Consider the following 21,658-nt stretch of genomic DNA (forward strand, 5'->3'; position numbering starts at 1 on the left):
GGAGACAATCAACTTCCCGTCGGACTTTTTATACTGAAACACAAAAGCATGGAGCAAAACAGATACTCAAACCAATAGTTGAATTGTTATTATTAAAACAATTAAGATACTTATCATCATCGATACAAGTATTATTGTTTTTCATGTCTGGTCGTTGTGTTCGATTGATGGGGTTTAGTGATGCAACGGGAGGGTTACCAAAGCATCACTTCCTCCAGAGATAGCTGCGTTTATACGAGCTGCTACTGGTAATATCCAATCTTTTATAATAATAACATATTACCAATGATGATATATCATGCTCATTATAGTATTCAAGCTGATGCTGTAATGTATAAATCTAATTCAACAGTGAAGAAAATGTGTGGAAGCTGTGTGAATTTGTCAACGCCCAGACCCCCGACTTGCTCAGAGAGGTGTATGCAGTGTTCATATCCAATGAGAGGAGAACGGTAAGATATAATATATGAATATGGAAGTAATGTATTAATACGGAAGAAATATATTGGTATGGAAGTAATATATTAATATGGAAGTATATTAGCATGGGAGTAATATATTAATATGGAAGTAATATATAAGCATAGGAGTAATATATTAGTGTGGAAGAAATGATCAATGATGTGAGATGTTAAGATTGCCATGGGGAAATTATTTAAAATAATTATATACAACTGTATGATTCTGCATTTTTGTGTCATTGATTTTAAATCTTCTTCAATTGTGTTTGTAATACAACAGGTTCCTCTCTGGAAGCAGAAATCTGGCCCAGGAAATGAACCTGTGATTTGGGTATTCATTACATTCAACTCATTGTAGTTGCCTATACTATATTCAATACCATGTGGATATAGTTTATAAGTTGAGAGTCAATATTTAGAATCAAGAAAAAAATCATGCAAGTAACAACTCTACCAATCACTTCAAAGTTGTACATCATAGTTTGGTTTACACAGTCACCGTTATGTTAGTGATGTGCCACGGTGACAAGTCAAAGTTGTTAGTGCTATCTGCCAACTTGTGTGCTTCAACTCTGTGTGTTGTATTTGTTTCTAGGACTATCATGTGATTCTGCTCCATAAGAGCAGCCAATGGGGGCAGAGCTTCATCTATGACCTGGACTCTGTGCTGGCTTGTCCCTGCGACCTGCAGCTCTACGCTGAGCAGGCCTTCCGTTCGGACAAGGGACTCAAACCAGCCTTCTGGAGGTAGTGCCAAGGTCCTCATCAGATACTAGCACCATGCTAGACTTAACTTAGCTCAATATACCAGACCTTCAGGACATGTCAAATGGTGACGTAATAAAAATTAACAGAGGAGGCTGGGACTAGAATAAGTTTAGCTAAGGTGCCTCCACCCTGTTTAGGAAGGTTATCCCTGCTAACGCTAACCTAGCTACTTTCAGCCTGCTTATCATTGCCCAGCTGCCTCCACCCTGTTAAGGAATGCTATCCCAGCTAATGCTAATCTAGCTGCTTCCACCATGTTACAGAAGGCTATTCCAGCTAATGCTGACCTAGCTGCCTCCACCTGTTTAGGAAGGCTATCCCAGCTAATGCTAACCTAGCTGCCCCCACCCTGTTTATGAAGGCTATCTCAGCTAATGCTAACCTAGCTGCCCCACCCTGTTTAGGAAGGCTATCCCAGCTAACGCTAACCTAGCTGCCCCCACCTTGTTTAGGAAGGTGAGGGTCATCCCTGCCGAGGTGTTCCTCAAGACCTTTGCGTCGGACCGCTCACACATGAAGCAGGCCGGAGTGTGGCAGAAGCCCCCACCTCCCTATCCCTGCATCGAGACACCAGGTGACCTCTGACCTCCAACGAACCCAAAGACAATCATAAATATCAAATATATAAACTCCAAGTAGGAGCACATGACTAGTTATTCTTCTACACTCTAAGAGCTTCTAATGGCTATTCACAAGGCCCGTGTGTCTTGTCATTGATAAACACTCACATACCAAAGAATCATGGAATGGCAAGCCCTCATAATGTTTGATGAAACAAGGTTTTACCCGAGTTATTTGTTACTAGAGGGTGAGGCACTATAGCCAAACCAACTACCCTGAACTTCCCTTTGCTAACCTTGATCCACAACCCTGGGGTAGTTGTGCTCCACCTTGTCTCAGTCTGTGCTTGGGGTGTTCACATCTGACCGTTTGTCTTCTCTTCTACTTAGATTCGGTGATGAACCTGGATGACTTTATCAGCATGAATCCCCGTGTTGGTGTGGGGAATGTCTTCTCCCTGCCAGAGTTCATCCAACATTTCACAGCGAATCTTTAACCCTGATCAGCAGGTCTTTTGAACTCCAACTAAATTTGTTTAATCTTAATATCCTTCATTCTTTGATATGCAGGCTGGCAAAGTGAATCAATTGTTACTTGGCCCATAACTGACCAACCCACTAAATGTGGTGCAAATCCCTGCCCAACCTTTTGAGATATCCCACACAAAGAAAGACAAGAGGCACACACAGGGCGGAAACATCAATGAAGATCACCTGCTTTTAACAAGCCAGCAACGTTTGTTCTACAGCAAGTCTTTGGTTTACAGCCACCATGCACTACATTTTTTTCCCATGACATAATAGCAAGGTTAATACAATGGAGAAAGGTTTTCATACGAAATGATTAATTGTACTGGTGAATGAACAATATTCTTGTCATGTATTTCTGTATACTATATAAATATATATCAAACAGTGTTTCCCCTTAATTTTTTCCCCAGCAGTGGTGCTCTGTTGTGTACTACTTTGATGTGCGCTAGATAGTGCTGATGTCTGATTCTCACACAAAGTCTTAGAAGAATGTAACTCCAAAGGAAATAGCATGTGAGCACATTATGTGCACAAGCCAAGTTGCCTTGGCATTAGCGCCAATGGTTTCAGTCTAATTTTGAGCCATCCTATCGTCTGTTTTCCATAATACTGCTGTGCTGTCTCATTGAGATCAAAAATCTCTTTCTACCTACAGTAGCATGTGTTTTTATTCTTCTACAGCAGAACATTATTTTGCAGTCAGTATTTTTACATAATAAGTATCCAAAGACAATGACAATGTAACAATTGAGGGGCTTGCATTAGGGGCCACCTATAATAAATAGGTTCCCCCCATGGAAAATCTAATACAATTAATGCTCATGAGCCAACGCTATGGATCCAGCTGTGGTGTTGCATCCCCTGCTGGATGCATGTTGTGGAAACACTGATTACATCTTTAACTACTGCAGTCAGGATTAATGGAAATATACTGCTGTACATCCCGGATATGGACACAAAATCAGCTGCAGTGGTCAGGATTGTATAAAAACAACGTATACGAATGTATCGGACGGTATATAAAAACACAATGGTCGAAGACAGTGGCACCATTAGCTGCCAATACTGAGTAATACAGGCTACAATAATGGACTATAATATATTTGCTGAAAACAAAGAGAATCACTTGACATTGTAGGATTGCTTGGACACTTGGTTATATTGCAACCAGGATAAGGAGGATCAATTGCACCTGATGGAAGTCTGTAAACATAACACATCATGTTCCTCCACCTATATCGGCCTTGCATTTCTTTCCCTAGGCCAGCATAGCAAGAGACCAACAGATCACGATCAATGGGTGTAGTCAATGACATTATTTCCTTAGTTGAACACAAAGCGGTTCTTCCTGTGGGTTCCTCAGAGTGCATCATGAGCACCATACCTTTCCCTGGGCCTCTTTGGCTGTAAGGCTGAAGTGTCTGAAGTGGGATCTAGGGGGGGGGGGCCTCAGGAGGCAGAGCGGGTTGCCTGGTAACCTGAAGGTTGCTAGATCGATCCCCGGCTCCTCAGAGTGTTGATGTGTCCCTGAGAAAGACACCTCACCCTGACAGCTCCTGACGAGCTGACTGTAGCCTTGCATGGTTCAATCCGCCGTCGGTGTGGGAATGAATGATTGTAAGACGCTTTGGATAAAAGCTTCAGCAAAATCCCCTACATTTAAATGTAAGTGGGATCTGCCCTTCATAAGGTCTGATCCTGTATGATCCGATACATCTGCAGCGAGGTCCCTTCCACGCCTTGGGCTTTAGCGTTGTGAGGGCCATCTGTGGGACTGTACCCGGCCGACCGCCCCATGGGGATGAAGCTGGAGGTGGACTTCATCGGTGTGAAGTGAGACGAATGAGACACAGCCGGGCGTCTCAGAAAGCGCCGTGACGTCACCAGCTCGCCGTAGCCCTGGGCATGAGAGAAGGCGTAGCCGGAGCGCCGCGAGCTCCCTCGGCGTATGCGAGTTCTCTTCGACGGGGGAGGGGGGGCCGCCTTCGCCTGCCGGGCCTTAAACATCACCTGGAGGTGTCAACAAAGGTCAACAAACAAACGGTCATATCGAACCACAGTTCACAAGCAAACTGTTCCCATCTAGGTTTCCATCTCATCCTGAATCTGATCTAAGATAAACTATATGTTATATTGTTTTATTCAGGGGTGGATTTGCCACAGCCATATATCGGGGGGTTGAGTATCATAATTATGATAGTATTATTATTACAGAATCTATGTTTTTGTCTGTCGAATGTGTCATGTGCCAGCAGCTGATTCTCAAAATTCTCACAACTATCTTACATTCTTAAGCTAATTGTTTGCTGTTGTCACTGAGACCTGAACTTCAACTTGACTGTTTACAGCATGTAACATAGCTACATTATTTTAAGCATTGCCTAATTCATACATTATAAGCATTAATTTTCACATATCATTACCTATATTACAATTAGCAATACCCCTAACATACATTACTATAAGAATTACCCCTAACTTACATTAATATAAGCAATACCTCTACCGTACCTTATCGTTAATGGTTGGCCAGAGCTGGATGGTGAGGAATCGGTATGTGAGGACAGGGAGCACACACAGGATTGAGGTGAGGAGGATGGTCAGCCACACGTTGCTCTGGTTCAGAGTGTTTCTGGCGGTTCCTTAAAACACACAATGTTGTCACGACAATCCATCCTTTATCTATTGCCCAATCCTTTCTGACTTCAGACCAGGGGCAGAGTAGGAACCTTTTTCAGCCCAGGGGTTTCAGGCCTGTACCGGCCCCCTGCGCCCAGTGGCCACAACGACAAGTGGCCACTGGGCGCAGTGTGAGGCTCCTACCACTAAGGGGTGCCCCCGCACCGCGGCCCGAAATACATTTCAAAGTGGACCGGCACGATCGTCCCGATGGCCACTCCATTTTTTTTTACTTTGAAAAATAAGGTGAAAATTATTTGTTGAACATTTAAAGAGTTTAATTCAGGGGCAAAAAATCCAGATATGTTACTTCAATGCATAAATATTCAGTGCTTAAAATTCAATGGCTTTATATTTTCAAAATCCTACGAGACAGATTTACTTCCATAATAAGGTTGTTAACATAACTACGGCCTCTTCAACAATACCGTAGGAACTGAAATAAGCAATAGCATTACTATGCATTAGAACGTGTTAATCTCTACCGTCACTCACCGATGAAGGAGAAGGCAGAGGGGAAGAGGCGAAACAGGCCGTTGCTGTACATTGTGAACGTAACCCCAAAGTACAGCAGCAGACTGCCCACAATGAACAACGTGTTTACTGCTGTCCAGTAGGACATCTCCAGACTCAACTAGAGGGGAGAGAAAAAGGTCAGAAAATTGACGAGACAAGAATTGAATTGAGAACATGCATCGTTCATGTTGGTCTATAAAAGTTTGGGAAAGTGCACTGTCCAGAAATGACGTGTTCAATTACAAAACGTAGTGAGTTATGGTTGGCCCTGGTAATAAAACTTTAATAGGATAAGATAAGATAAGGTATTTTATTAACCCCAAATGTCAAATTCAGGAATAGGTCAACCATGAAAGTAGCAGGCAGGTTTGATAAATATATTTTATCTAATATTATATAATAATCATAATTTATGAATATATATATAAAATATGATGCATAGAAAGCCTGGATTCAGACGGTTACCAGCAGGCAGGTATGATGTAATAAATAATATTTTATGCAATAATCATAATTGATGAAAAATGATAGAATGTATAGCAAACCTGAATGCAGACAGTGAAGAGCAGGCAGGTTTGCGTGACCACAGCGAAGGACTGGTAATCGCCCAGATCTTTGCCGTCTTGCCTCATGCTGTCCGACATGGCCGCGTAAGGGATGAAGAAGAGGACGAGGGAGCTGAAGCCACTGTGAAGTGCACACTTGAAGAAGGCCATCTTGCTGAAGTACAGGTTCAGCTGCCCCGGGACGTACAGCTGAGGGTGCTGGAAACTCCAGGCGTCGTTCACATCCTGGCCAGCAGGGAGAGCCAAAGTCCAGCATATTGAATATACAGGTATCTGATATTGATTTACATGGGGATTTCATGTCTTCTTGTCTGTCACATACCTGATCAAACAGACTTAAGCCCAGCACTGGCAGCGCTGTGTAGACCAGGTTATAGAGAGTGATGAACCACTCATCGTACACCGTCTGAGGAGAGGAGAACCGAGTATAGTCGCGCTATAGTACTACGATAGTGCGACTAAATATCACATATCGTTTATACTGGGGTCTCACCTGGGCTGAGAAGCCGCAGAAGAAGGCGAACCAGAAGTGGACGAAGGTGAAGGTGAAGTTCTTGTAGAAGAAGTAGCGCAGGAACTTGCACATGCGCAGGTAGGACCAGCGGCCGTGCACTAGCAGGAGGCGCTGCAGGAAGCGGAACTGGGCAAAGGAGTAGTCACTGGACGACACCGCCTGCATGCCCTCCTGACCGGAGATACCCACCCCGATGTGGGCCGCTTGGGTGGAGAGGAGGAGGTGGGAGGTGGAGAGGAGGAGGTGGGAGGTGGAGAGGAGGAGGTGGGAGGTAGAGAGGAGGAGGTGGGAGGTGGAGAGCAGGGGGGAGATGGAGAGGAGGAAGTGGGGAGGAGGAAGGTGGAGAGGAGGAGGTGGGAGGTGGAGAGGAGGAGGTGGGAGGTGGAAGGTGGAGAGGAGGAGGTGGAAGGTGGAGAGGAGGAGGTGGGAGGTGGAGAGCAGGGGGGAGATGGAGAGGAGGAAGGTGGAGAGGAGGAGGTGGGAGGTAGAGAGGAGGAGATGGGAGGTGTAAAGGAGGTGGGAGGTGGAGAGGAGGAGATGGGAGGTGTAAAGGAGGTGGGAGGTGGAGAGGAGGAGATGGGAGGTGTAAAGGAGGTGGGAGGAAGGTGCAGAGGAGGAGGTGGGAGGTGGAGAGGAGGGGGGAGGTGGAGAGGAGGGGGGAGGTGGAGAGGAGGGGAGTTGGAGAGGAGGTGGGAGGTGAGTTGGGGAGGGTGGGGAGGAGCCAGAGAACAGGTGGAGAGGACGTAGGTGACAAGGTGGAGAGGTTGGAGGTGGGAGAGGAGGAGAGAAGTTTGAGAGGATCAGCGGAGGTGGGAGTTTGCAGAGGAAAAGGGTTTGACTACTTCTTACAAGAATTAAACTGTTCTAAGTACTGTTCATTCCGCATCTGCTGTAATTTTTTCCCCAAAAATCGGTGTGTATATGCATGTATTTAAAACGTGGGAAAACCAGCAATAATGGCAATTGAAGGCTTTTACGCCTCTCTGGTCCATCTAAACCGACCCAATGCAGCGAGCCCCACCCGGGTTCATTCAGCCCCGCCCCAGGTACCTTTGATCATGCTGACATCGTTGGCTCCATCCCCTATCGCAAGGGTAACGGCCTTCTTGTATTTCTTCACCAGCTCGACCACCTGAGCCTTCTGCAGCGGCGTGACGCGGCAGCAAATCACCGCCTGGCACATGCACGCCGTCCACAGGAACTCCAGCTCCATGGCCTCCTCTAGAGCGTATGCCTGGGGTATTATGGGATGGACAGGGTCATAGACAGGACTAGACAGGGTATTATGGGATGGACAGGGTTATAGACAGGACAATACAGGGTATTATGCGATGAACAGGACTATACAGGGAATTATGGGATGGACAGGACTATACAAGGTATTATGGGATGGACAGGACTATACAGGGTATTATGAGATGGACAGGAATTTACAGTCTATTATGGGATGGACAGGACTATAGACAGGACTATACAGGGTATTATTGTATGGACAGGACCATAGACAGGACTATACTATATATATTTATATACTATAAAATAATTTCCCTCTGGGATTATTAAAGTATTTATCTATCTATCTATCTATCTATACAGGGTATTATGGGATGGGCAGGAATATACAAGGTATTATGGGATGGACAGGGTTATAAAGAGGACTATACAGGGTATTATGGAATGGAGAGGACTATACAGGGTATTATGGGATGGATTATAGACAGGACTATACAGGGTATTATCGGATGTACAGGAATATACAGGGTATTATGGGATGGACACGGTTATACACAGGACTATACAGGGTATTTTGGGATAGACAGAGATAGTGCTACTGTGGAACTAAAAAGGGTATTATGGGATAGATACTGCTCCTGTGAAACGACAGGGTATATGGGATGGATACTGCTCCTTGTGAAATAACAGTGTATATGGGATAGATACTGCTCCTGTGGATCTATACAGCCACCAGATTCATCTCGTCCTTTGTAAAAGGTCAACAAGAATGGAGTAAATCTTTATATAAGTAACTCTACCGCTACCACAATCTCTAGCCCTCTCCACGTACCAGACTGTTTCCATTGATCACCAGGCCATACTCTCCAGACACAACCTCATCCTTGAGTGCACTCCCCACTTTACCCAGAATCTTCTCTGGTAGAAAGACCATGCCTTCTGCCATATCTGGCTTCATAGTCATCCACGCACTCCTGTGTGAACAGAACAAAATAAGGAGGCATTGGTCATCTAATGAACATTTTAAAGATAGTGTCCTTTATCAAACCCCTTCCTCTCACCTGAGTTGCTGTTTGACTTCTTCAGGTGTGTTTCCAGAAACGATGAACACATCGTTCATCTCCTCACGCAGCAGGTTGCAGGAGTAGCCAATGTTTTCTGCCGTCTCTGTCGCACACATCAGGTCACAAAACAATCAAAGACAACAAAATATTTCCACAGAGGGCCTGTGATGTAGTACCATGGAGTGACTTTGATCTTGAGGTAGAAAAAAAGGTTACATGCCCCAGTGATATGGTTAACTGCTATGTAAGTGTTAGTGGTGGGGGATGGAGGTTAGTGGTGTTAGTGTTAGGGGTGGGGGGGAGGGATAATGTAGAGAGGCTAGGGTTAGTGTAGAAAGTCTAGGGTAAATGTAGAGTCTAGGGTTAGTGTAGAGAGTCTAGGGTTAGTGTTAAGAGTCTAGGGTTAGTGTAGAGTCTAGGGTTAGTGTAGAGAGTCTAGGGTTAGTGTTAAGAGTCTAGGGTTAGTGTAGAGAGTCTAGGGTTAGTGTTAAGAGTCTAGGGTTAGTGTAGAGAGTCTAGGGTTAGTGTAGAGAGTCTAGGGTTAGTAGAGAGTCTAGGGTTAGTGTGGAGTCTAGGGTTAATGTAGAGCATTGGTTCTCAAAGTGCGGCCTGTGGGCCAATGGCGGCCCGCAGAAACATTCCTGGCGGCCCGCAGTGACATTCAGATGTAAGTTTAAAAAAATGATATATATTCTTTTTAATATATATATTTTTAATTAATATATCAATATTAATTTCAACAAAAATAAATAAATATAAAGAGAAAAGTCGACTCTCTCTAGCTTTCAATTAAATCCTGTTACATTTGTTAGTTTTAATCCAACTTTACATTACTTTGAAAGGATGAACCTCAGTTTCATGATTTAGACCTCACTTGACCTCACTCCCAGAGGTCCACGGTGCAATGTTTTTTTTCACCACTGGGATGCTGACGGCGTTTCCCGCATAATTTTTTTTCCTTTGGCAGCCCTGAGTCAAATTCTGGGTTCCTAAATTGGCCCTCAGCTGTCAAATCTTTGAGAACCCCTGGTGTAGAGAGTCTAGGGTTAGTTTAGAGAGTCTAGGGTTAGTGTAGATATTCTAGGGTTAGTGTAGAGTCTGGGGTTAGTGTAGAGTCTAGGGTTAGTGTAGATATTCTAGGGTTAGTGTAGAGTCTGGGGTTAGTGTAGAGTCTAGGGTTAGTGTAGAGAGTCTAGGGTTAGTGTAGAGTCTAGGGTTGGTGTAGAGAGGGTAGGGTTAGTTAAGAGAGTATAGGGTTAGTTCCCAGAGTCTAGGTTTAGTATAGAGAGTCTAGGGTTAGTGTAGAGATTCAAGGGTTAGTGTAGAGAGTCTACGGTAAATGTAGAGAGTCTAGGGTTAGTGCAGAGAGTCTAGGGTTAGTGCAGAGTCTAGGGTTAGTGTAGAGAGTCTAGGGTTAGTGTAGAGAGTCTAGGGTAAGTGCAGAGAGTCTAGGGGTGTTGTAGAGTCTAGGGTTAGTGTAGAGAGTCAAGGGTTAATGCAGAGCGTCTAGGGTTAGTGCAGAGAGTCTAGGGTTAGTGCAGAGTCTAGGGTTAGTGTAGAGAGTCTAGGGTTAGTGTAGAGAGTCTAGGGTTAGTGCAGAGAGTCTAGGGTTAGTGCAGAAAGTCTAGGGTTGTTGTAAAGTCTAGGGTTAGTGCAGAGAGTCTGGGGTTAATGCAGAGAGTCTAGGGTTAGTGTAGACTGTCTAGGGTTAGTGTAGAGTCTAGGGTAAGTGCAGAGAGTCTAGGGGTGTTGTAGAGTCTCGGGTTAGTGTAGAGAGTCTAGGGTAAGTGCAGAGAGTCTAGGGGTGTTGTAGAGTCTAGGGTTAGTGCAGAGGGTCTAGGGTTAGTGCAGAGGGTCTAGGGTTAGTGCAGAGGGTCTAGGGTTAGTGCAGAGGGTCTAGGGTTAGTGCAGAGGGTCTAGGGTTAAGCGGTTAATGTAGAAGTGTTACCTTGCTTGTCTCCTGTCAAAACCCAAATCTTAATGTCCGCCTTTGCCAGCTGCTCAATGGTCTGGGGCACGCCATCTTGAAGCTTGTCTTCAATCGCCGTCGCCCCGAGTAACTACCCAAAACACTTAGTTAACCTTATTGATATTCATGCGTTCACATCTTGACCTAAACAAATTGATTAACTGTGTATTACCTCAACATGGGAATTAATTGTGTATTATCTGAACTTGGGAAACATGATAACAATATAATAATTATTATTATTATTATTAGTATAATAGTCACATGCTAGTTGATTTAAGGACATTCATGGGGGCCGTGGGCATATGTTCTAAACATACATTATGTCAGTCTTCAGTGTGTTCAGTGACACATTTGAGCGATACGGCAGTTTATAATGGCAACATTATGTAGCGGCTAAACTCATTGTTGAGACCATGAACTGATGTAGTCAGTAAATTCGTAAATTCGTAAATTCCAAGGGATGTTGACGCTTAACTCAACCTACTGGCAGAAAGACACGTGTAGTATATTAGGAAGGCATTTAGTAAGTTCCCAGAAGCATTTCATTGTTTTAGCTCGATTTGCATCTTCTGTTTTATCAATGTACAGCACTTTGAGATCTCTAAACTGAAAAGCCCTTTATCAATACAATTATAATCAAAACCCTCATCTGAACTTTGGTATCAACTAAATGGTAAACGGACTGCATTTATAAAGCGCTTTTTCTAACCAGTGGCCACTCAAAGCGCTTAACAATATTGTCATTCACCCATTCCTACAAACATTCACACACCGACGGTGGTGTCAACCATTCAAGGCCCCACCCAGCTCGTCAGGAGCAGTCAGGGTGAGGTGCCTTGCTCAGGGACATCTCAACACTCGCAGCTAAGAGGAGCCAGGCATCGAACCAGCAACCTTCTGGGTGCCATTCGTTCTACCTCCTGAGGCACATGCCGGCAGGTAATTCCCCGTGTAATGGCTCACCAGGAGGTCCGTCTCAATCTCCTCAAAGAGCTGGTTCAGCTGGGCCTCTCTATTCTCCAGCGCGGTGCTGGCCTTGTGGTGCTGCTGCTTCCAGCGGCTGAAGAAGTCCTCGTCCACGTCCTTGTAGGCCAACGCCAGCGTCCGCAGACCGTCCCCAGCAAACTCCTGTCAACCAAACGCATGCTGACGCTTCAGAAAGCATCTGTGTAGCCACTACCCATCTACCTAGAATTATAGTATCTAATTAACTATAACTCTCAATCTATCAATCAATCAATCCATATCCATCTACCTATATCAATCAACCTAGAATTATAGTATCCACTTGCTTAGATGTATAGATAGATATTCTGTTAGTTATAGTTAAGTAAAAAATTATCCATCTGTAATATCTATCGATCGACCGATAGATAGATGTGCGCCCCAGGCTTACGTTGAGGTGCTCTGTGGTGACCTCCATCAGCTTTCTGCAGGAAGGGTTCAGTCTTTCAAAGATGACGGAGTCGGCTCCTTTGCAATAAAGAGACACCTTCCCTTCGGGACTACGGACTGAAGCAGACAAACGCAGGAAAACACAAACACACACACAGGCACACACAAACACATGCACACACATCTTTAAGCACTATTTCTTATGTTATCTTGTCGTTCAACACGTTACCGACACTGATAACTGCTGATTGATTGACACCTCACCGATGACAGACATCCTCTTGCGGACGTTGTCGAAGTCCAGGATGGCGAGAAGCTCGTAGCGTTGCTGCTTTCCCATCTCCATGATGGTGATGCTCTCAGGCGTCCGCGAGCGGAACACAAAGCCAAAGTTCCTGGCGGCGGTGACCAGCGCTCCCTCGTCCGGAGACTGCGCCTGGTACGCCAGCTGGTCTGGAGGATCAACAATGTTACTTCCTGTGCCAGCCTGCATTAGAGTTTAACTTCCCCTCTTCCTCATCCTGAGCCAAGTGTGGAGTTAAAATCATGCCAGCTATGAGGTCGCCGAGGCAATTTTTTAAGAGATATTATTTATATAAAACTGTACAACTTTTGTATACAAAATCAGCGGTTGAGAACTTCTCTGACATGAGTAAATACAGAGCCCCCCCCCCCACAAAAAAAAACTGAACCGCTGCAACTAAAGCAAGCCCTATGTTGCTTGTGCACCTCGCGCATACACGTTGCATCTCATCTCATCTAAATAACATTCTTGGTAAATTATTTGGGAAAGAGCAGCTGATACAGTGGTAATAAGTTGTACTTTTAAATCAATGCATCTGCAAACACCGTACAGCAAACACATATTTTCTTGACACAGACATCGTGTACATGCCCATAACTTTTAGGATTGATGAGTATTTGATCGTGAGAAAACATTGTTTTACCGCGAGTGAGTGTTAAAAAGAATGAATGAGTATGAGTGTGTATGTGTAAAATAATAAATTAATGCGGGCGCGCGTGTGTGTGTGTCCATCTGTTTAGACACGCAAACTAATAACGTAACACATAATACAGTCCATGGCAATGTATATTAACGGGGGGAGACATCATATTAGGAACACAAGTCGATAACGATACTGCATACAATACTGATAAGAAACGATGTTTATAATGTATTGCGTATATCATTAAATAGAACCACCATATCATATGTTATATCATACACGTTTTCTTTGCCGAAATTTATTTGAGGACTCAGTATTTCTGAAGTTGTCGAAGAAAACCTTATTCCATGTGTTAATTAGGCCATATTATTTTGCCATAAACTGAGCCATTTGAAGTTTAAAATTAATGTGCATCTGTCTCCGCGGAGACTGCAGACGCGCTGTCAAAATATCAACTCGTCAGATTCAAATGCGCACATGGCTCTTAAAGGGGATGGGAGCTGGCACTCTCATTGGTTTATTGCATGTTACGCCCAAACTACACCTACGGTTTTCAGACCAACCCTTTTTAGATATGCGCCGGGCGCAAGAGTCATTTTTTGCACCGGTAAAATAGCGACATCGCCATAGAACCGCCCACAAAGCTATTTGCCCTTGACGCTTCTCACTTGCGTTTCAGACTGTTAAAATAGGGCCCTATGTGTGTTGTTGGATCTCTGGACATTAAACTCTGTTATGGGTTTTGTTAACAAAGATGATCTTATTTTTTCAAACGTACCCTTGCTCTTCTCCTCAGCCATGACCGTGTGGCAGAGGGCCAGCAGCCTGAAAAAGCCCTGGACCTCGGGGATCCCCAGCTTCACCGCCTCCACCAGAGAATGGTCGTAGAAGGAGAACTTGGGGTCGGCCAGGGGGTTGAAGGAGAAGTCCACCACCTCAGTGTTCTTGTAGGAAGAGATAGCAGGGCAACATGTCAATACATGAAGTACATAAACATCCCAAGAATTTAGTTTGAACTCATCAAGCCTTGTATGAGCAGGGAACTCACCTTGGTAACATCCTGTCTCTGTCCCAAGTAGTCATACACATCACCTGCAGACACATACCAGGGTGGTGGATTAGTGTTAAAGTAAAATTAAAGTTATACTAACTATTAAGATGTGGGTTCTGACAGGAGTCAAAAACACTTCTACATTAACCCCTTAAGCCTAGTCAGTTTTTACCGTATAGACATTTATTAATTATTAGCTTTAGGTTTGTTTGCATTTGATCACCACTGTAGCCAAAATGTGTAATTTCAATGAACTAGGCTCCCAGTTTAGACCGTGAGACCCCCTTTTGGTTTGTGTTTGTTGATCCTCTGATGTCTCTACCTACAATGTTAACATAGGAGTCATGAACACTGTAGATGATTGGTCAACGCTGCCAGTGTATCCTCAGATGAACGCACAACATTAATCCCAATCCTCTGCTGTCAAAAAGTGTAGACAATCAAAAATGCGTCATTATGCTGTCACGAGTGTTAACTCAAATGCACGACTACAATGGTACTGAGGGTGGTCATCAGTAGAAAAATTGAACTGGAGGGGCTTTCAACCAGCAAAAGACCAGTCATGTACACTCTTGGGGAGCAGTCACCAGTAGAAGACTAGTACTGAACTGTGAAGCTGCCGCCAGTTGAGGACTAGTGCTGTGCTGAGGGGCGGGTTGAAGGCTGCCACAAGTAGAAGGCTAGTTCTGCACTGAAGGGGGGGAGGGGGGGGGGCTGCCACTAGTTGATGACTAGTACTGTACTGGGGGTCCAAGCTCTCCAGCTGCTCTCTCTCACCGTAGGTCTTTCCGTTGATGGTGCACTTGTTGAAGGTCATGATGTTCTGGGTGAGCGTTCCTGTCTTGTCGCTGAAGATGTACTTGATCTGGCCCAGCTCCTCGTTCAGTGTGGTGGTCCGGGCCTCGGCCGGCGTGTCGCTGCGGGCGTCGTACATCTTCCTGTCCCAGTCGATGTAGAAGCTGTTCCCAAGCCGGATGATCTCCACACTGCCAGCAGATCACAGAACACATCACCGCTCTATCCACCACTGGTCTACTTCACTGCTCTACCTCTTCTTCACTGTTTCACAACATGTTGTGTCGTTTTTATTTATTGATTGAGTTTTGAGGAGTTCTTTTTGTGGTGGGAATTCCGGAACAAGTCAAACACAATCCATGTAAACTCAGTAGAATAAAGATTCATCTGAGCTTTTAACAATTATGGTCATATAGTTGGGCAATAACGGTACAGTAACATACAAACAATGATACAAACATAACAATCATCCATAAAACAAACAAACAATGATCCGAGGCCTAAGATTGGAGTTCCCCTTGCGTCTCTCAAGGAGCTCCGCAAGGGGAAGTCCCCTGTATTGGAAGACAACCCGCCTCGCTCAAAGAGGCCTGCAAGCCAAGTCCCCTGCATGAGAAATCAACCCCAAGTCCGATGTTTTTGCTAAAACACAGACTTCTTATACACTTCTGTCAGGATTCTGAGTGGCGCTTTGTCCCCCAATAGAACGAAAGCATTTGTTAACCAGATGGTAATCTATCGACTGATCCTCTTTAAGATGTCATAAAAGTTTTTTTTGGCCGTGCACTATCAGTTGGATCCCTGGCCTGTCCCTTCTTCCCCCAGGGGGGGTCAGGAAAACAGCCTTCAAACAGCCTTCACGAAAACAGGTACATTCCTATAAATACAGAGACATATTTTTGTTAATTGTATTATTAAATGTATATATATTATTGTTTTGGAACTTAATATAGATGCCAGGATCAGACAAATTCAGCCTGATTAGGGCACACATTTTCGTCACAGACAATCGTTTAGTGTCTCCAGTAATTCTGAACGTCGGGACATGGGATCGGGCTGTTGTATTCCGTGTAGTGTGACACTGTCATTAAAGCTTGCGATTTGGCGTCTGGTACGCCCTCGACACCACAATGAAAAAGTTGTTTGCATTTTTCTGCCTAGTTCGACAACTCCTATGAAGCGGTCCTTGGCGTTGACCAATAGGATGACAGAGTGCTCTCTGGTGCACATATCGAAACAGGGAGAAGACAAAGAGGGATGCTGTCGAATAGAACAATGAAACCAAGGTATGGCTTGTTGAGCACTGGCTAATAACACAATAATTATCTCCAGTTCTCTTCGAAGCACAGAGAGCAAACACTGTCCTCTTCTTGAGACCCAGGAATTGGTCCACAATCGATTTTTCTTTCTTGTTTGACCTAACACCAGAAAAGTCTGGAAATTGGACTTTGCTACTACTACTAGAATTGCTTCATAATAGGTGAAATTGCCCTCAATAACGTTTTAAAGACCATGATGGAAGGTTGTAACAATGTGTTGTTTGCCTTGGCTTCATGTTTGCCTTGCTAGCCATCCCTGTGAGCTACCATGCCAAATTAATAGTATGCTACCTGATGCTCAACAAGATGGTGATTAAACATTCCATGTTTAAGAACACCCAGACGTACAGACACCCATGCTGGAAGTTACTGTATAGTGCAACTGCATAGGATTGACCTTGTGAGCGCACTCATTGGAAACACAACCCCTTAAAATTCCAATTAAGGGTACTTCATATTATCATGAAATACAGTATGTTTTCTGTGAAATCGCATTGTTAAGGTCTATGTCTAGACCTTAACACAGCCTAGTGGGGAATTGACTCCTTCGTGTTATTGTATATCCTTTTCTGGACTTAGTAGTTTAAAATGATCCTCAGGAGAACCCTCCATCCATCACTTTATTTACATATTTTTTAAATGGGGAAAGTGTGTGCTACCGTTAAGAGTTTAAAACATTCTGGTTGACCATCTTTCAATACATCACATTATTATTTTAAGCCAATCCCGGCATATAAATGTCCTGCATGTGGGTGTGGCTCTCGAAGAGTGGGGCGGCGTCTCTGACATTTTCCTGTGTCCCTGAGCTGTATTTACTGCGTACTTTACAGCTAAATGTAAAAGTCAAACTGTGACATCACTTTTCCACCCGTTCCCGTGGGTAGAGATAGGACTATACTTTGAAATGAGAAAAAAAAAGTGACTTTTGGATTCTGCCAGGAGGAGTGTTATGGGTTCGCTATGTGTTTAATGTGCTCACTGGAAGCACGGCCAAGACATTAATGGTGGACGGGCGCTCGGTGGTCAGGCACGACAGTCACAAGAAAAGGGTACATACAGCGCAACATATTCAGATTGCTTCCCACCCTGACCAGCCGGGGACAGAGGGATCTCTATCTGTGATACGTCTCAGAGTTTCTTCCTTCTGGGTTCGGGGAGTTTTTCCTTCAAGTCCGTAATAGGCAGGGCTCCAGACTAACTTTTTCCTTGGGTGCACTGGTGCGCCTACATTTTTAATTTGGGTGCACCAGCACGTATTTATGGTGCACCCAAGTTGTGAGTTGTTGAGGGGGGGGGGGCGTTGGACCGTGCCTGCCTTGCGCTGAGTTGTTGACAGGGGGGGGGCAGCTGCACTGGTTGCACCGTCGATATTTACGCCACTGATTAATAATATTTTGACCATTAAATAAATGCCTTAAATAAATGCCGAATCTGTATCTCTCATAAAGAATATCGTCAGACAATGCCAAGGGATCGGTTCTGTCCCGAAAAAACCTCTGTCTCCGGAGAGACGCCTGTACGATAAGTGCGTCGAGGTCCATGGGAACACCCACAAATGGTGACGTAATTATCGGAGGAGGGGCTAGGAAGCTGCGCACGCCGATATCAGTAGCCAATCTCCGGGTAGACTCGCTGAAAAGCTGCTCCCGACCAGGTTTGGTTGCGAGCGTAAGTCACCATGGTGATACAGCGACGCTTAAAGAGATCGCCTTTCATGGTATAGCTAACCCAGGCTTTCAGCTCAACATACCTCGCAAACCCTCTAATCGAGCTTCGTAGTACAGGCCCCTGGATTGGGCTTCGCGGGTTTGTTTACCGGCGTTGCTATTGTTACCGGTCTTGCGTGTTCCAATGGTTTATTAGGTATCTAATAAATCGCTGTCTAATCAATACTTCATTCACTGCCTCTTCCGTGGTCATCACAATATTATGAATAGACTGCTCTATAAAAAAAAAAATAATTATACCAGATACATTTTCAGTCGCACCGGTGCGCCCAAATAAAATATTTGGTCGCACTACCCCGAATTCTAGGCGCATGTGCGCCCAAATTAGGCGCACTCTGGAGCCCTGAATAGGGCTGTGTGTGTTAGTTGTACAAGGGACAGGATGGACATCTTGCTTTGGGCAAATGCCAGAAGGGCCGGCCAAAATAAATGAAAATAGAATGACATTTGTACAAGAAATTGCGTGGTGCAGCCACTTTTGTGTGTGTGTGAGTTTTGGAACATCGACTTCATTACTCTTAGATGTTCCTTTCCTTCTTTCACTAGCTCATTTTGGTTGGGCAAAGTTTTGCTCCTTGTATCTAGTTGATATAATGGTGGTGGGTATGGAACCTCACTGTGAGGCTGTGCTGTGAACAGAGTTTAGAGTGGCAGTACTGGGACTTTTTTCTGCATAGCGCTCTGATGAAAAGTGAAATGCCTGTCCGGCCAATCAGGACAGCATGCACGCAGATGGCACTAGGGATGGGGGGGATATGACCCCCTCAGATTTATAGTGACCCTCCCACTGTCCCTACAAAAGGCGACAAACATTGCTGGTAAAACGGAGGCTTCCTCCTCTTGAAATGTCACTGGAACATGTCTTACAAACTGCATATGCTGATCTTTCTCCGAGACAGTGAAATACTTCCACACGACCGACATTTTCACTCTTTTTTTTTTTTAAACAAACCACGTGCGCACGGGCGGCAGATTTATCTGTCGTATCACTCCGCAAGCAGCCTCAGTTGCTAAGCGACGTCAACGTCTTCGGCGAGTATTTCTAAGCTGATCAACACTACGATTGCTGGTAACAAATAAATAGAAAAAAGACATACTGTGGCATCCCGCCCCTTGAACCTCGGCCCGGGCGGGTCCGAGGTGCGGTAGTCGACGGCATATACCGCCGCCACCCACTGACTGGCGACAGAGAGCACCCCTTCTCTCTCCCCAATCAGGGTGATTTGGGGACACCTGCCGGGAGGAGCGGAGGCCATCTTAAAAGCGCCACGAGGACAGACAGAGGGGACCGGGAGCGCAGGAGAGTAAGGAAGCCCACGGGGCGACAACGAAATAGAGGCTCACGGAGACCCTAAGTCCTATGCATGTGGACCCTGTATACCCCGGTTTATTATAATAAATGCAGATTACGGCTTGAAACCTTGACTACACGTGTCATTCGTACCTGGAACCCGCACCATCAAGCACCGGGTTACCACAATACCGTGGGAAGTAATTTTTTTGGCCATAGTTTCCATATGCTAAAGACGTGTCTAGTTCCGTCATGCCGGCTGTGTTCAGTAAAATAAATAGCGATCGGTTTTCGGCGCATTTAGGCCTATTTGCCTAAGCCCACGTTGAAATAATTTTGATGTTGATGTTGATGATACAATTCATAAAAGCCTCTCCCTGTGTCATTGTGTGTGCGTGTATACGAGGTGCGTGTGTGCGTGTATACGAGGTGCATGTCTGCATGCGTGCGTGCATGCGGGGTTAGGGTTTGTTTCCCTGGCACGAAGGGGGAATAAATAACAACATCAACAACAACAACAACAACAAAATAAAAACATCGGCATAGGCTATCGGCCAAATTGTTATTTTAAACATCTGTATCGGTATCGGCCCAGAATTTCACAATCGGTGCATCCCTAATTCAAACATTTAAATAACTGGAAAACTCAGTCCTTACTCCCATTACAAATGATGCAACAGTTCGCAAATATCCTGAACTGAAAGAGGAAGACTTGAGAGTCCAACCAGCCATGTTTAAAAACAAGTACAAGAGAACCCGACGCAGTTGTTCATTCAGAATATCGTCTGGAGGCGCACACAGCTTTTGGCCGTGATATTATTACATGATATTATTTAGATATAGAGCTCCAGGTCTCCCGCGGGAGCACCCGGAGTGTTCTAGAATATTTACAGAACACGGCCAAAGGCTGTGTGCGCCCCGCCATTGCGATACATCCACTGTAAACAGAGCGCATGCTACCGTGGCCGCAAGCTGCTCAGGGCCACACCCCCAACCTCCTCCTTGACCCGCCTCTCTCTTCCTTAGTTGCATTAAAGCAACCGACACCGAAACGGCACGTTTGGGGAAAGCTCAGTGTTCAACTGGCTGTAATTCTGCAGCACGGCTGCATTTTGGGAACGTCTTCAAAAACGGTGTTAGGGGCCCACTTATATCTATATTAAAGCATCCATGAAGTAGCATGCCATGGGACCTTTACAAAGAACAGTAGGTGTGCTTGCAGTAGCAACTACACTAATAACTTGACACATCATATAAAGCATGTGCCTCAAAATAAATAATTGTATTAAATTGGAATTGGGCCAGTCAATCCATTTAATGCGAGGGCCGAATAATTGTCCAAGTCACTGGTTGTATAGTGGGCCGGTACATTTTGGGCTTGCGTGCGCAGGGACCCACAGTGAGCATTATGTGACCCATTCTTACTGACCTGACGTAGAGCGAGATGGGGACCACCGTGTTGAGGATGATGACGTACGACCAGAAGGTGAGGAAGGCTGACAAAGAGGCGCCCCCCGAGTCGTCCTCTCTGGGCAGGAAGATGTTGAACTGGTATCCTTTGTTGATCTCCCACAGATAGTTCCCCACTGCCAGGATGGCACACATGAGGGCCAGGACGCCAAAGATCTGGAGGCATGGGAACCCAGTCAGGATGTAGAGGTATAGAGCTGTATGTCTAGACCTTAACACAGCCTAGTGGGGAATTTACTCCTTCACAAAGTCTAGTGTACGTCTAGAGTAGACCTTTACACAGTCGGTCAAGACCTTTACACAGTCTAGTGGGGGATTGACTCCTTTACAGTCTAGAGGGGGATTTACTCCTTTACACTCTAGTGGGGGATTTACTCCTTTACCTTAGTGGGGGATTGACTCCTTTACAGTCTAGATTTACGGTCTGGTGGGGAATTGACTCCTTCACAAAGTATAGTGTACGTCTAGACCATTGGTTCTCAAAGTGCGGCCCGCGGGCCAATGGCGGCCCGCAGAATCATTCCTGGCGGCCCGCAATGACATACATAATTATGTAAGTTATAAAAAAAAAAATATATATATATATTTTTTTTTATTATTAAATCAATATTAATTTAAATAAATATAAAGAGAAAATTCGACTCTCTCTAGCTTTCAATTAAATCCTTTTACATTTGTTAGTTTTAATCCGACTGCACATTATTTTGAAAGGGTGAACCTCAGTTTCGTGATTTAGACCTCACTTGACCTCACTCCCAGACGTCCACGGTGCAATGTTTTTTTTGACCACTGGGATGCT

At 44.9% G+C, this 21,658-nt stretch overlaps 2 protein-coding genes across 2 annotated transcripts in view; one reads left to right on the forward strand and one right to left on the reverse strand.

Moving 5' to 3' along the window:
* Window positions 1–12: 12 nt before the first annotated feature.
* On the forward strand, window positions 13–2,936 carry ntaq1 (N-terminal glutamine amidase 1). The gene is made up of 6 exons (XM_060065748.1): window positions 13–248; window positions 353–452; window positions 742–792; window positions 1,057–1,208; window positions 1,682–1,803; window positions 2,180–2,936. The coding sequence occupies exons 1-6, from the start codon at window positions 181–183 to the stop codon at window positions 2,284–2,286; spliced, it is 600 nt and encodes a 199-aa protein (XP_059921731.1). The 5' UTR covers window positions 13–180; the 3' UTR covers window positions 2,287–2,936.
* A 358-nt stretch (window positions 2,937–3,294) lies between these two features.
* Window positions 3,295–21,658, reverse strand: part of LOC132468092 (phospholipid-transporting ATPase ID-like) — a 28,005-nt gene continuing 9,641 nt past the window's right edge. Inside the window, exons 12-28 of the mRNA XM_060065741.1 lie at window positions 20,819–21,015; window positions 15,035–15,243; window positions 14,255–14,298; window positions 13,985–14,150; window positions 12,524–12,712; window positions 12,261–12,376; window positions 11,828–11,992; window positions 10,841–10,952; window positions 8,890–8,995; window positions 8,661–8,802; window positions 7,646–7,829; window positions 6,575–6,798; window positions 6,404–6,487; window positions 6,061–6,306; window positions 5,495–5,633; window positions 4,832–4,962; window positions 3,295–4,330 (exon numbers count right to left, since the gene is read on the reverse strand). Coding sequence (XP_059921724.1) covers window positions 4,004–4,330; window positions 4,832–4,962; window positions 5,495–5,633; window positions 6,061–6,306; window positions 6,404–6,487; window positions 6,575–6,798; window positions 7,646–7,829; window positions 8,661–8,802; window positions 8,890–8,995; window positions 10,841–10,952; window positions 11,828–11,992; window positions 12,261–12,376; window positions 12,524–12,712; window positions 13,985–14,150; window positions 14,255–14,298; window positions 15,035–15,243; window positions 20,819–21,015 — 2,781 coding nt within the window. The 3' untranslated portion in view covers window positions 3,295–4,003. The remainder of the gene's footprint in view (window positions 4,331–4,831; window positions 4,963–5,494; window positions 5,634–6,060; window positions 6,307–6,403; window positions 6,488–6,574; window positions 6,799–7,645; window positions 7,830–8,660; window positions 8,803–8,889; window positions 8,996–10,840; window positions 10,953–11,827; window positions 11,993–12,260; window positions 12,377–12,523; window positions 12,713–13,984; window positions 14,151–14,254; window positions 14,299–15,034; window positions 15,244–20,818; window positions 21,016–21,658) is intronic.

Source organism: Gadus macrocephalus, chromosome 11 (assembly GCF_031168955.1).
Source record: "Gadus macrocephalus chromosome 11, ASM3116895v1".
Classification (NCBI taxonomy): Eukaryota; Metazoa; Chordata; class Actinopteri; order Gadiformes; family Gadidae; genus Gadus; species Gadus macrocephalus.